Here is a 15,440-nt window from a genome sequence, read left to right as displayed (position 1 = left end):
CCCTGTCTGCGCCCCGGGCCCGCCGACTTACGATTTCCGAGCGGCCGTCGCGGCAGGCGTTCTGGAAGCGCGCCTGGCGCTCCTCGTGGGGCCGGTCCCTGAAGCCCGTGTACTTAATCTGCAAGGCAAGACGGCCCGAAATCAGGAGCCAAATCCGCGGCGCCGCCCGCGCGCCCGCCCTCCCAGCGCGGCGCCGATAAAGGCAAGCAGAGGCTGCGGGCGACGGCCGCCCAGGCGAGATTGCCCCTCCGCAGGCGCGCCGACCGGGACTCCAGGGGACCGCGCCGCCCAAACTTTTCTTCGCCCGGGCCCACTCGGGGCGCGCTGCGGCCTCCTAGCCGCCCGCCCGCCTCACCTCACACTCGCGGCTCAGCTTCCTAAAGAACTCCTCGTTCTCGAACTTGCTTCTCTGGTCGGGCACGACGCGCGGCATCTTCCCGCCCTGAGGCCGCGCCGGCCAGCCGCGCTCGGGGCTTGCGCGGGTACCCGCTGGCTGGCTCCGCGCTCACCGACTGACCGCCCACCCGCGGCGCCCGGACGCCCGCTTCCCTTTGTTTCAGGCGCCCGCCCGCGTGGGCTCCCGTTCCGAGGAGTCGGAGGCGCCGCTGCCCGCTCGAACCCAACCCACGCCGCCGCCGCCGCCGCCGCCTCAGCCGTTGCCTGCCGCCCGCGCAGCCCCAGCTCTCGCCGCCCCCAGCCGCCGCCGCCGCCGCCACTTCCTCTCACCGCCCACCCCGCCCCCGCCGGCCCCACCCCTCCTCCTTGCGAGCCCGCCCGCCTCCAACTCCAGCAAACAAGACGCACCATTCACAACTCCGCGGCCCGCGCCGCGCATGCGCCACCCGCCCGCTGGCTAAGCAGCGGGGCTGTGGCGCCCCGGGGCTCCTTCCGCAGCGCTGCCCTTTTCCCGCTGCTCGCCCGCGGTCACTCGGCGTGGAGCTGCCGTGGGGGGATCCGCCTGCCTTTTAGCAGACGGGAGTAGCTAACGCAGGCCTTTTCTTCCGCCCTTCCTCGGCCATCTGGAACTTCTGGGTTCCCCAGGTGCGCGGAGTAACCCCAGATTGTCATTTGAACGCGAGGAAACCTAAGTCCTTGGGGACTTTTCGTCCCTAAACCGACCGGTAGGGGTGTAGGCTGTGCACGTTGAAGACTGAGGTGGAAATGGACCGAAGAATCCAACCAAGGCATGGTGGAAAGGTCGTGGCTGTTGGAGTCAGATGGGTCTTAGATGGGATCCCACTCAGCTACACTACCTGCTGGCTGGGGCCTTAGACAAGAACTGGACCACTAAACCTCAGTTTCCTTATTTCCAAAATGCAGACACTTCTAAGTTTGCAGTGTTAGCGTGAGAACTGTTACGTGGGTCTAGCACACAGTGGGAGCCCAATAAATTTAAGTTTCTAAAGAAGAACAAGCTGCGTTAAGAATGTAACCGATTGCCAGTCTTACTTACTCAGTGTGCAATCAGCTGCAAAAAAAATAAGATCCATAAGTTCTAGGGAAGTCGTTTAGCCCAAACTGGAGAAAGTCTGACATGGGATTTATAGCAGAGTTTCATTCAAAGTTAGTCCTGTGGCCGGGCGCGGTGGCTCATACCAGTAATCCCAGCCCTTTTTTTTTTTTTAAAAAAAACAGAGTCTTGCTCTGTCGCCCAGGCTGGAGTGCGATGGCATGATCTCGGTTCACTGCAACCTCCGCCTCCTGGGTTCAAGTGATTCTCCTGCCTCTGCCTCCCGAGTGGTTGGAATTACAGGCGCCCACCACCATCCCCGGCTAAATTTTTTTGCATTTTTAGTAGAGAAGGGGTTTCGTCGTGTTAGTCAGACTGGTCTCAAACTACTGACCTCAGATGATCTGCCCGTCTCGGCCTCCCAAAGTGCTGTGATTACAGGCGTGAGCCTCTGCGCCTGGCCTAATCCTAGCACTTTGGGAGGCCGAGGCGGGCTGATCACCTGAGATCAGGAGCTTGAGGCCAGCCTGGTCAACATGGCAAAACCCCATCTCTACTAAAAGTACAAAAATTAGCCAGATGTGGTGGCACACACCTGTAGTCTCAGCTACTCAGGAGGCTGAGGCAGGAGAATCGCCTGACCCCAGGAGGTGGAGGTTGTAGTGAGCCGAGATGGTGCCACTGCACTCCAGCCTGGGCCACAGAGCAAGACTCCATCTCAAACAGCTACTCGAGAAGCTGAGGCAGGAGAATGGGTTGAACCTGGGAGGCAGAGGTTGCAGTGAGACAAGATCGTGCCATTGCACTCCAGCCTGGGTGACAAGAGCATAACCCCGTCTCGGGGAGGGGGTGGGGGAACTCCATGAAGAAGCACTCTTGTTCCACAATGGGTCCAAGGAGGGCTCACAGACCTCCAAGTTGATCTTGGCCAAAGACTCCAGCAATAATTGTTTCTGCCATGGGAAATGTGGAATAAATAAAAGTTGAAAGATCTCTAGAATGGCCTTGATGGCCAGACAGACACTATGAGCTTAGACAAGGTCAGGGTCAAGGGAGCTGGACCTGGAGGGGTGGGAGTACAGAGCAGGGCAGGGCGCTCTCATTGTCAGCCTCATGGAGGGGAGGAATGATGTCCTAAGGGAAAGGGACAGCAAAGCCTGCCAAGCAGACCCAGAACAGCAGCCCCACAGACAGCCTTGGGCAACTGCAGGCCACAGGGTAACCCACACTCGGTGTAGTCTGGCATTCAACAGCCAGGATGACTGGGAAATAAGCCACATACTGAAGAAGGCCATCTCCTCAGCTAACCTCTATATGCCTTTTTGGTGGTTGTTTAAATTTTTTTCACTTCTTTTAAAAAACTGAATTAAAGGAAATTTATAAAGGAAACTTTCACCCATGTAAGGTACACTTAAGTCTGTGCTTCTAACAGCTTTGGCAGCTGTTGAGTTGGGTATGGGTTAGCCCAGACACTATGCTATGGGTGTTTGCTAAGGGGGTTTGCTAAGATCCAGCTCTACTAAGGCCCACACATGGAAGCTTCCAGGTGTCTCTTCTGTGCCAAGAAACATCTGCCCCCACCGTCCCAAAACCTGACTGAATTATCTGAAGTCCTATCATCTGGAATCTTCCTTTTGTAAGGATTCAAGCCAACCAAGGGTCTTCTCTGAGTACCTCCCTAACTTCCTAGGTGGGTGCCTGCTCCTGCAGACTCCTAAAGCTGATCTTGGGTGGGTAAATAGATAATACACAATGAAGCTGAGCAGAGTGCAGGAACCTTCACTTGCCTAGTGCAACTGTGAAGCTCTGTTCAGGGTGCCTTCATGCACCTTATCTCAGTTAGTTCACACAACCACCTCCTTTTTTTTTTTCTTTTTTTGAGACAGAGTCTTACTCTGTTGCCCAGGCTGGAGTACAATGGTGCGATCTTGGCTCACTGCAACCTCCACCTCTCAGGTTCAACCGATTCTCCTGCCTCAGCTTCCTGAGTAGCTGGGATTACAGGCGCCTGCCACCACGCCCAGCTAATTTTTGTATTTTTAGTAGGGAAGGACAGGCTAGTCCCGAACTCCCAACCTCAGGCGATCTGCCCGCCTCAGCCTCCCAAAATGCTGGGATTATAGGCGTAAGTCACTGCACCTGGCCCACACAACCATCTTCTAAGTCAGGTCTCATGTCTCCATCTGAGAGATGAGGAAACAGACTTTGAAAAAGTAAATAAGGCCAGGAGCGGTGGCCAGCCTCCATGTTGTTATTTCAAATGGATCAGGGTCTCGTCACTGTCCTTTTGTACTTTCTCTCTTTTTTTTTTTTTTTTTTTTGAGAGTGCACACCTGTAATCTCAGCACTTTGGGAAGCAGAAGTGGGAGGATCACTTGAGGCCAGGAGTTCGAGACCATGCAGACAACAGAGTGAGACCCCCCCCCCAACTCTAAAGAAACTAGCTAAGCATTGGGATACATCATCTTCATTCCTTCCTATAAGTTTAGTATTATTGATCCTATTCTACAGATGGGCCAACTGAGATTCACAGGTGCTAAGTGACCCCACGGTGGTGATTTTAATCATTCTACTCTGAGACCTAGTGGAGATACCAAAAGTCCTGCCTGCCACCCTCACTGAACTGCACACTCGTAGAAGGCTATGTCTGGGGTTATTCCTCTGGGAGCACCCCAACATGTTCTAGAAGGGTTCCCACAGGTTGAAGAAAGGGGGGGTTCTATTGTGGGCCTTGTGGCAAGATGTGGGTCTGCCCTTGAGGGCTGTGCATTCCTACCTCTGAGCCTGTTTGTCCCTTGACTTGGAAGATCGAAATCTAGATGTCCTGCCTCCACAGGCCCAGCAGGAAGGAGGGTTTTATCCAGGTCTGGTGTCAGCAGCCACCCATCTTTGCCTCTCCTCACAGAGGAGGTCTCTGAGCCTCTGATGCGTTTTTTCTAAGGAAATAGTTTCCCTTCAGTTACTGAGAAAATATTGTACCATCTTGAAGTTGAAATAGGATCTGGAGCCACAAATGAGACTTGAGAGGAGTGGGAGACAAGGAAAATTAGTGGCTGGCACATTGCCTAAAACCCTGGCTCCACTCAGCTTCTAGTTTTTAGAAGGCAATGGGCCTTAATCCAGGATGAGGGTGTCATCTGCCCAAGTGTGGCAGTTTCCTGGGCCCTAAAGAATTTTTTTCTTTTTGAGATATAATTTATATACTGTAAAATCCACCCTTGGGCCCAAAGAATCTCCCCTCCCTCCCAGGGGCATCTCCCTCTTCTGAGCCCCCCAGCCACCCTCCCCCAGCTCAGCCATCCCATAGGGAAAGGAAAGCAGAGAGGAGCAAGTTTCCCCAGAATAGCATTTCTTTAGTGTTGGGATCAATAAACCCGTTTGCTTAAAAGGAACCAGATGATTTCATCCTTGTAATTATAAGTTTGACGTTTGCAAATCTTGCCCAGGCTCCAAATGAGCCTCTTTGTCATCGGGGTTGGGGGTGGAGGAGTTTGTCTGGGTGCCTGGGGATGGCAGGACTCAGCCTACTGTGGTGGGAAGAGTGCCAAGCTGGGGTCGGGAAGCCTGGCTGCTGATCTTAGAGGGCTGCCTTGGACTGCTCTCCTTCCCCTCCCCTGCTCTCCTAGTTTCTGACAAGTGATGGGAAACAGACTAGACTAGAGGGCTAGGAAATAATAATAATGGTAATAACGATGATAATGGTAGTAATAATAATAATATAATGTGGTGAGAGCTGGGGTAAGCTCTAACCACACCACGCTCCTGCTTAAGACCCCTCCCCCAAGACTGAAGAAACTTGGGGCAGAAAGACAAAGGCCCTCAGCCTAGCATTCATGACCCCCTGACAATCCCTACTTTCCAACACTATCTCCTATCATTTCTCCCCATGGCACCCTGCAATCCAGCCATACTGGCCTGTTTCCATTCCCCACATGCCCATACCATGACTTCCTTCTGTTTCTCTACTGGGAAAACTCATCGTTCTTCTTTCTTTCTCTTTTGGGGGAGGGTCTTCCTGTTTCACCCAGGCTGGAGTGCAGTGGTGCAATCACAGCTTACTGCAGCCTTGACCTCCTGGGGTCAAGCAATCCTCCCACCTCAGCCTCCTGAGTAGCAGGTTGCTGGGACTACAGGTGCCACCATGCCTGGGTAATTAATAAAAAAAAAATTTTTTTAGAGATGTTGTCTTACTACGTTGTCCAGGCTATACTTTTTCTTTAAATCTATTCATGGGCCTCTGATTGTCCTCCATGGAATGACTGCCCCACAGCATCCGTTTACTCATTTGGCTGCATGCTATGTGCCAAGGAGATGGTCAGCTCGCCTGGGACACAGCAGCCCCCTGGATTCTGGGAGGATTTAGTTCTACACTAATTTGTTTACTTTACTATGAAGCCTTCATATGAGGGTATCTCCCCTCACCGTTAAGAATTTTTAAAGTGATTTAAAACTTGTACTTTTTTTGTAGAAAATTTAGGACATACAGGCCGGGCGTGGTGGCTCACACCTGTAATCCCCCCACTTTGGGAGGCTGAGGTGGGCAGATCACGAGGTCAGGAGATAGAGACCATCCTGGCTAACACGGCGAAACCCCGTCTCTACTAAAAAAATACAAAAAATTAGCCGGCCGTGGTGGTGGGTGCCTGTAGTCCCAGCTACTTGGGAGGCTGAGGCAGGAGAATGGTGTGAACCCGGGAGGCAGAGCTTGCAGTGAGCCGAGATCGCGCCACTGCACTACAACCTGGGCAACAGAGCGAGACTCAGTCTCAAAAAAAAAAAAAAAAATTTAGGACATACAGAAAGAGAATAAAGGAATCCTACCATCTCAAAGTAGTCATTGCCAACATTTTACTGTGTTTCCTTTGGGCTTATTTCATCCGCATTTTTTTCACTTAGTTATGACACTCTGTATGTGCAGCTTTGGATACTCTGTTACCACCTAACCCTATGGTGTAAATATTTCCCCATGTCATATTAAAATTCCTAATGATAGCTGGGAGTGGTGGCATGTGCCTACAGTCTCAGCTACTTGGGAGGTGAAGGTGGGAGCATTACTCGTGTCTGAGAGTTTGAGACCAGATTGGGCAACATAGGCAGACCCCGTCTCAAGAACAGACAAACAAGCAAACCAACAAACAACGCAATAAAATTCCTGATGGCATCTTCTTTTTTTTTCTTTCTTCTTTTCTTTTTTTTGAGATGGAGTCTTGCTTTTGTCGCCCAGGCTGGAGTGCAGTGGTGCGATCTCAGCTCACTGCCACCTCTGCCTCCTGGGTTCAAACAATTCTCCTGTCTTGGCTTCCTGAGTAGCTGGGACTACAGGTGCCTGCCACCATGCCCGCCTAATTTCTGTATTTTTAGTAGAGACAGGGTTTCACCACATTGATCAGGCTGGTCTCGAACTCCTGACCTCAGGTGATCCGCCTGCCTCGGCCTCCCAAAGTGCTGGAATTACAGGTGTAAGCCACAGCGCCTAGCCCCTGCCTTTTTTTTTTTTTTTTTTAGACAGAGTCTCGCTCTGTCACCCAAGCTTGAGTGCAGCAGTGCAATGTCAGCTCACTGCAACCTGGGCCTTTCGGGTTCCAGCGATTCTCCTGCCTCAGCCTCCCAAGTAGCTGGGATTGCAGGCATGCACCACCATGCCTGGCTAATTTTTTTTTTTTTTTGTATTTTCAGTACAGACAGGGTTTCCCCATGTTGACCAGGCTGGTCTTGAACTCTTGGCTTCATGTGATCCACCCACCTCGGCCTCCCAAAGTGCTGGGATTACAGGCGTGAGCCACCGCACCCGGCCCCTAATGGCATCTTGTAGCTCTACTGTTACTTGGCAGATCCCCTATTGTTGGGCATTTAAGTTGTTTCCTGTTATTCACAAATTACTAATTAGGCTGCTGTGAATGTCATGGTCCTTAAGGCTTTTTCTTAAAAGTTCTGAGCCAGGCGCAGTGGCTCACGCCTGTAATCCCAGCACTTTGGGAGGTTAAGGTGGGTGGATCACTTGAGGCCAGGTGTTCAAGACCAGCCTGGCCAATATGGCGAAACCCTGACTCTACTAAAAATACAAAAATTAGCTGGGTGTGGTGGCACACACTTGTAGTCCCAGCTGCCTGGGAGGCTGAGGCACAAGAATCTCTTGAACCTGGAAAGCGAAGGTTGCAGTGAGCCCAGATCACACCATTGCACTCCAGCCTGGGCAATAGAGCAAGATTCTGCCTCAAAAAAAAAAAAAAAAAAAAAAATTCTGGATAGTGTTTTTAGGATCAGTTTCCAAAAGTAGAACCACTAGGTCAAAAGATATGGACATCTTAAGGTTCCTGATGTATGTTGCCAAATTTCTCTTTGACATCACCTCTTCTCTCTTCTTGAGTCTTAAGAATCTGTTCCTCCTCCTCCTCCCATTTCTCTTATCAGTGTCTGAGACACAGGAAATGCCAACCAAGAATAAACCAAGAGCTGCAGATAGAGATCAATGAATCAATACAGGAGGTTGAATAATTCAACACTCACTTCTGGCTCATTATTGACTCTGGAATCCAAATGCCTCTTTTACCTTCTCTCCTTTTGTGTCCTAGCTGATAACGCCTTGATAACCTGCCATGTTCTTGGATTCTCTCCCAAACTTTCCAAGCTCGGAATCATTAAGACAGGCAGGGTTTCCCATCATGCTGTAATATTACCTTGTAAATAAGCAGAAATAATTATTAGCCCACAGATACCTCACCAGCCTGCCTCCCCTCCAGGAACACAAAAAGGGCAATTTAGAAAGCAGACAATTGTTCTTTTCCTCGAGATGACACTACTGAGTAAATGGGCAAGGAATTCAGCTTTGGTCTGCCCCAGCCCTGGCTAACTTCCCTTTGTCTAACCTGTCTTTCTCCCCTTCCTTGGCCAGACCAATTCACACTCTTCATTAAGTGTCATTTAGAGAGGCCAGGCACAGTAGTTCATGCCTGTAAGCCCAGCACTTTGGAAGGCCAAGACAGGTGGATGGCTTGAGCCCAGGAGCTGGAAGCCAGTTTGGGCAACATGATGAAAGCCCATTATCTACAAAAAAATACAAAAAATTATCTGCATATGGTGGTGCAAGCCTTAGTCCCAGCTACCCAGGAGGCTGAGGTGGGAGGATCATCTGAGGTGGGGACGTCGAGGCTGCAGTGAGCTGAGATTGTGCCACTGCAGCTCTTCAGCCTGGGCAACAGTCAGACACTGTCTAAAACAAAAAAATTTCAGATGTGGTGGCACACGCCTGTAATCCTAGCACTTAGGGAGGCCAAGGCAGATCACCTGAGGTCGGGAGCTCGAGACCAGCCTGACCAACATGGAGACACCCTGTCTCTACTAAAAATACAAAATTAGCCAGGCATGGTGGTGCATGCCTGTAATCCCAGAACCTGGGAGGTGGAGGTTGCAGTGAGCTGAGATCGCACCATTGAACTCCAGCCTGGGCAACAAGAGGGAAGTGCCTTAAAAAAAAAGAAAAAAAAAAGTGTAGTTGGAGCCAGGCGTGGTGGCTCACACCTATAATCCCAGTACTTTGGGAGGCCAAGGCGGGCAGATCACCTGAGGTCGGGAGTTTGAGACCAGCCTGGCCAACATGGTGAAACCCTGTCTCTACTAAAAATACAAAAATTAGCTGGGGGTGGTGGCACGTGCCTGTAATCCCAGCTACTTGGGAGGCTAAGTCAGGAGAATCGCTTGAACCTGGAAGGTGAAGGTTGCGGTGAGCTAAGATTGCATCACTGCACTCCAGGCTGGGCAATGGAGTAAGACGCTGTCTCAGAGGAAAAAAAAAAAAAAAAAAGTGTAGTTCAGAGGCCTCTGACAAGGCTTTCTAAACGAAGCTGGGCAGAATGACTGCCCCACAGCATCCCTTCACCAATGCCTATGAGACAAGACTGGACTCAACCACCTCAAAGGTATCCCACGGTCTTGATAGCTTCCCTAGTCCCACCTTACGCTAACTTCATCTTGCTCCCTCCTACCCAGGGGGAGCTCCCAGCATGCTTTGCAGTTTAGGTAGTGTTGGTGACAGAGATGGACACAAAGATGAACAACTCAGGTTTCCCTTCAGTGCATAACTTTTCTTTTCTCTTCTTTTCCTTTGCTTTCTCTTTCTCTCTCTCTCTTCTCTCTCTTTCTTTCTTCTTCTTTTCTTTTTTTTTTGACAGGGTCTTGCTCGGTCAAGTGCGGTGGCATGATCCTAGCTGACTGCAGTTTCCAAATCCTGGGCTGAGGCGATCCTCCTGTCTCAGCCTCCTGAGTAGTTGGGACTACAAGTGCACACCACCACGCCTGGCTAATTTTTACTTTTTTTTTTTATTTTGAGACAGAGTCTTGCTCTGTCACCCAGGCTGGAGTGCGGTGGCGCGATCTCGGCTCACTGCAAGCTCCACCTCCCAGGTTCACTCCATTCTCCTGCCTCGGCCTCCCCAGTAGCTGGGACTACAGGTGCCCACCGCCAGACCCAGCTAATTTTTTGTATTTTTAGTAGAGACGGGGTTTCACCATGTTAGCCAGGCTGGTCTCAATCTCCTGACCTCATGATCCACCCGCCTCGGCCTCCCAAAGTGCTGGGATTACAGGCATGAGCCACCGCGCCCGGCCATTTTTTTCAATATAGGGTCACATTCTGTTAGATAGGCTGGTGGGCAGTGGTGGCATCATTGCTCACTGCAGCCTCAAACTCCTGGGCTCAAGTGATCCTCCTGCCTCAGTTTCATGATAGCTGGGACCACAGGCACATTCCGCTCCACTTGACTAATCCTTCCCTCCCTCTCTCCTCCCCTCCCTCCCTCCTTCCCTTCCTTCTTTCCTTTCTTCCTTACTTCCAGAGACGGGGTCTTGTTACGTTGCTCAGGCTGGTCTCGAACTTCTGGGCACAAGTAACCTTCCCACCTTGGCCTCCCAAAGTGCTGGGATTACAGGCACAAGCCACTGCATAAAGAAATTTTCCAAACACTTTCTCGCTGGCCTCTCCTTAATTTCTTCAAGATAAAGAGGGAAGGCTGGGTGCAGTGGCTCACGCCTGTAATCCCAACACTTTGGGAGGCTGAGGTGGGTGGATCACGAGGTCAGGAGATCGAAACCATTCTGGCTAACACGGTGAAACCCTGTCTCTACTAAAAATACAAAAAAATTAGCCGGGTGTGGCACACGCCCCTAGTCCCAGCTACTCGGGAGGCCGAGGCAGGAGAATGGCGTGAACCCAGGAGGCAGAGATTGCAGTGAGCTGAGCTCGTGCCACTGCACTCCAGCCTGGGCGACAGACTGAGACTCCATCTCAAAAATAAATAAATAAATAAATAAATAAATAAATAATAAAAGGATAAAGAGGGAAAGAGTTACTGCTCTATTTTGTAGCTCTTGAAATTGAGACTCAGAACAGGTGACTGACTAATTCAAGGGCATATGGCCAGGTAGACTCAGAGAGAGATAGATCCCAGAGAAGTCCTACAGTTGAAGAAATGCAGTCACTTAACTCTTTTTTTTTTTAAGAAGTTGGGTGGTTTGGCCGGGCGCGGTGGCTCACGCCTGCAATCCCAGCACTTTGGGAGGCCAAGACAGGCGGATCACGAGGTCAGGAGATCGAGACCATCCTGGCTAACACGGTGAAACCCCGTCTCTACTAAAAATACAAAAAAATTAGCCGGGCGCGGTGGCAGGCGCCTGTAGTCCCAGCTACTCAGGAGGCTGAGGCAGGAGAATGGCATGATCCCGGGAGGCGGAGCTTGCAGTGAGCCAAGATCGCGCCACTGCACTCCAGCCAGGGGGACAGAGCAAGACTCCGTCTCAAAAAAAAAAAAAAGAGGTTGGGTGGGGGGTCTTGCTATGTTGCTGCTCAGGTTGGTCTTGGAACTCCTGGCCTCAAGTGGTCCGCCTTCCTCGACCTCCCAAAGTGCTGGGATTACAGGTGTGAGCCATAAGCGCCTGGCCTATTTTATTTTTTCAAGGCTGTTTCTCAGTGTGAACTATTTCATTTCACTATTCGTTTTTTTTGTTGTTGTTTGTTTGTTTTGTTTGTTTGTTTTTTTAGGAGATGAGGTCTTGCTATATTGTCCAGGCTGGAGTGCAGCAGCTACTCACAGGCATGATCCCACTACTGATTAACACAGGAGTTTTGACCTGCTCCATTTTCGACCTGGGCTGGTTCACCCCTCCTTAGGCTACCTGGTGGTCCCTCGTTCCTGGGAGATCACCATATCGATGCCAACTTAGTGCAGACACCTAATTAGCATAGTGAATTACAGCCCAGATCTCCTGGGCTCAAGCAACCCTCCTGTCTCAGTCTCCCGAGTAGCTGGGACTGCATGCACATGCCACTGCAACTGGCTAGTTTTCTGTTTTAGCTTCCTTCACATGCTGACTCACCCTCAAGTGGTAGCCATTCTCTTTCCTGATGTTTCTACAAAAATCTTGAGATTGAGTTTCATAGTCCAACTCTGGGTTATCTGGTCATCCCTGAGCTGTGGTGTGGACACTGTGAATTGCTGAGGACAGGGTGGTGTCACAGGAAAAGGAATGGCTGTACTGTGCAGGCAAAAACATCAGAAGGTACCTGAGTTAGTGTCTAGCACAAAGTTGCAAGTTCTCAAAGAATGGTGGCTATGACATGCTTTATGGTCTCTTCTAGCTCTGAAATGCTATGATTTGTACAACACTTTGGTTGATACAAAGCCATCTGTAAACATTGGCAGTAAGGGAAGCACTGGATAACAATTTGAGTTCATATAAGGTCTAGCAAAAATGCCATACAATGAGTTGAAAGGGTGCCTGAAGCCAGCGCAGTGGCTCACACCTGTAAGCCCAGCACTTTGGGAGGCCGAGGCAGGTGGATCACCTGAGGTCAGGAGTTCCAGACCAACCTGGCCAACACGGCGAGACCCCATCTCTACTAAAAATACAAAAATCAGCTGGGTGTGGTGGCTCATGCCTGTAATCCCAGCTACTTGGGAGGCTGAGGCACGAGAATAACTTGAACCTGGGAGGTGGAGGCTGCAGTGAGCCGAGATCATTCCACCGCACTCCAGCCTGGGCGACAGAGCAAGATTCCATCTCAAAAAAAAAAAGGGTAACTGCCTGTGGCCTGCCTCCTTTTCTTTCTTTATTCTTTCTTTCTTTTTTTTTTGAGATGGAATCTTACTCTGTCACCCAGGCTGGAGTGCAGTGGTGCAATCTCGCTCACTGCAACCTCTGCCTCCCGGTTTCAAGCGATTCTTCTGTCTCAGCCCCCCAAGTAAATGGGATTACAAGTGAGCACCACCATGCCTGGCTAATTTTTTTGTATTTTTAGTAGAAACGGGGTTTCACCATGTTGACCAGGCTGGTCTTGAACTCCTGACCTCAGGCGATCCGCCCACCTCGGCCTCCCAAAGTGCTGGGATTATAGGCGTGAGCCATCATGCATGGCCTGGCCTCCCTCCTTTGGTAGTGGAGCAGGGGCAGCAGCAGTGCCAGAACCAGGGCATGGCCTGGAAAGGACTTTCTGAGCCTCTGGGGCCTGCTACATCCATAGCTCTTTCAAAGGATCCTGCTTCTATCAGCATTAAATAATCCGGCTGGACTGGGACCGGACCTGCTCTGGGAGCTGAAGGGAGCCATGCATAGCTAGAGCAGAAGCGCGGGCTCCAAAGCCTGACCAATGTGGATGCTTTAGGTTAGGTGGTGATTGTGATCAACCAATCAGAGCCTTCTCTGAGGCAAGTGTGTGGTGTGAGTGTGCATGTGGGTACCAAGCCCAGAGGAGGCAGTCATGAAGCTCAGGTTACATCCAGGCCTCATTCAGACTGTAAACCATGGAAATGGTGCCCCCTAGAGGTGTGTGCTGCAACAGCTATTCTGTCAGCCATGCCTGGATGCTGGCAGGTGGGGCTGCTACCAGAATAATGGGTTCCACATTCAGGCTGCCTCCCTGCTTCTCACATGAGACCTCCCACTACCAATGATTGTTTGGGTATAGTTGCATCCTCACTCTTCAGAAAAATATTCTTGTCTCAGATATACTGAGTATTGTGGATGTATTGGTCACCTAGAGGCCAGGAAGGTTAGGATTTCTCCTGGCAGGGAGTATCAGAGAAGTCAATTGAGTGTCTGAGATCACACAGCAGAGGGAAGAGTTATATTAAAACCCAAGCCCCCCTACTCATTAGCAGTCTTTCCTAGCACTGCAGAATCCTGTGATGTAGGAGCAGCAAATCCATGGTGGCACCCCTGCCAGGTGCTGAGAGGCCCAGCAACAGGGCCAGGGATCTGGGGTCTCTGGAAGGCCCTGGAAGCTGCCAGCCCTTCCCCCAGGCCAGAGGAGCTGCCTCTTTGGCAAGAGACATGAATCAGCCACAGGCGCCTCCGCCAGCTTTTGATGAATTTTCCTGCCACTGGTGCTAATTTCCTGAAAGGCTTTTTCTTTCACCTTCAGGCTCCCCCTCAAAAGGGTTCTTGCTCTTTATCGGTGGGGAATCCATAATGATCACCCAGCAGCTCCTTGGTGAGGTCACCAACATGCTCCACCAGCAGCTCCTGTGGCTGAAAGGGCTGGGAGTGGACAGGGGTCCTGGACCATGGCTAGAGGGAGCTGAGGCCAGAGTCCTGTCCTACCACAGGGACTGTTCCCAAAGAAAGTCTGGCCCAGAGAGGCAAGTGGTCTGCCTGAGGACACATGGAAGAACAGGCCCAGACAGGAACACACAGCTCCCTAAATTCTGCCTAAGAGAGGCGTGGTGAACTCTGCTCTGTGGGCCATGTGATCTCAGCCTCTGAGTTCTTTCTGTGCTCAACTGGGCCCTCCTCCCCTACTTACTGGCTCCCCAAATAGACCCAAGCCTAACCCCTCATGGCAGTGGAGTCATCATTGCACAGAGGGCTGGTGGTGGGAGGTGAGAGTGCTGTCTTAACAAGCTTTCTGTGGGGTGGGAGATCTGTTTGTGTCTCTACCCTGGACTGGACACCCTCTTGGGGCTTTTCCTGGGCCCAGTGGGTAGGTGCCAAGGTCTCCCAGGCCTGGGGAGGGACCACATGAGTTCCCAGACTTGGCTAGGTGGGAGTACAGTAGGCCAGAGTACCCCAGGGGCCATTCTGTGAGTGGGGGAGGTGAGTAATCAGAGCTGACCTCCCGCCTTGGCCTAAAGTTCCTTGGAGAAACAGGACACCTGCCCTTATGTGTCACTAGGTTCTGACCATCTACTTTGGGAACTTGCTCGCTCGATTCCATGAAGGACCACTGTCTAGTTCTCTGCCACCATCCCCCGGTCTGCTCACTTCCACTCTCTCTTCCTCCAGTGTCTCTGTACTAGGTAACCTCAAAGACCCTTCTGGAAGGTAAATCTGACCAAGACATGCCCCTCCCATGGCTCCCTAGTGCCTCCGCTTAGAGTCCATGCTCCCTCCCAGCTTACAGGCCTGGTGCTCCAGTTCTGGGCCATTTCCTCTTTCAGCCTTTCTGTGGGGGTCATGCTGACTGACACAGAGCTGCTGGGACTGAACAAGCCAATTCCTGCCTCCAGGCCTTTGCTCCTGCTGTGCCCTCTGGCTCAGATAGCTTCCCCTCCACTCCCACCTTCATTCCCTCCACTATTCCCTATAGGTTCTTTCAAACGCTCCTCCAGGAAGCCCTCCCTTTCCATCACCCTCCCACCCCAAGGTATCTCAGTGGTCAGACAACTGTGATGAGAAACAGATCCCGGCCCACAGCTACCTTCTGAGTGTCCAGGCATGGCCCCCCTCCTGCCTGAACTGCCCCAGCACTGCCCTGGCTCTCTTTCCATTTGTCTGTCTGGCTGTGTGTCCACCAGCTTCTGCCTCTTTCCTCCACCCCTGACTTTTTTTTTTTTTTTTTGGACAGGGTCTCACTCTGTGGCCCAGGCTGGAGTGCAGTGGCACAATCTCGGCAACCTCCGCCTCCCAGGCTCAAGTGATTCTCGTGCCTCAGCCTCCTGAGTAGCTGGGATTACAGGTGTGTGCCACCATACCTGGATAATTTTTTTTTTTTTTTTTTTAG

The 15,440-nt window shown here is 51.3% G+C and overlaps 1 protein-coding gene across 3 annotated transcripts in view; it reads right to left on the bottom strand.

Moving 5' to 3' along the window:
* The window catches only part of CBFB (core-binding factor subunit beta), a 77,776-nt gene extending 77,087 nt beyond the window's left edge, over window positions 1–689 (bottom strand). For all 3 annotated transcript variants that reach the window (XM_025371569.1, XM_025371568.1, XM_025371567.1), the window contains exons 1-2: window positions 356–689; window positions 32–118 (exon numbers count right to left, since the gene is read on the bottom strand). In XM_025371569.1, coding sequence (XP_025227354.1) covers window positions 32–118; window positions 356–433 — 165 coding nt within the window. In that variant the 5' untranslated portion in view covers window positions 434–689. The remainder of the gene's footprint in view (window positions 1–31; window positions 119–355) is intronic.
* Window positions 690–15,440: the final 14,751 nt, after the last annotated feature.

This window comes from Theropithecus gelada, chromosome 20 (assembly GCF_003255815.1).
Source record: "Theropithecus gelada isolate Dixy chromosome 20, Tgel_1.0, whole genome shotgun sequence".
Taxonomy (NCBI): domain Eukaryota; kingdom Metazoa; phylum Chordata; class Mammalia; order Primates; family Cercopithecidae; genus Theropithecus; species Theropithecus gelada.
This window is presented reverse-complemented; position numbering and strand designations above follow the sequence as displayed.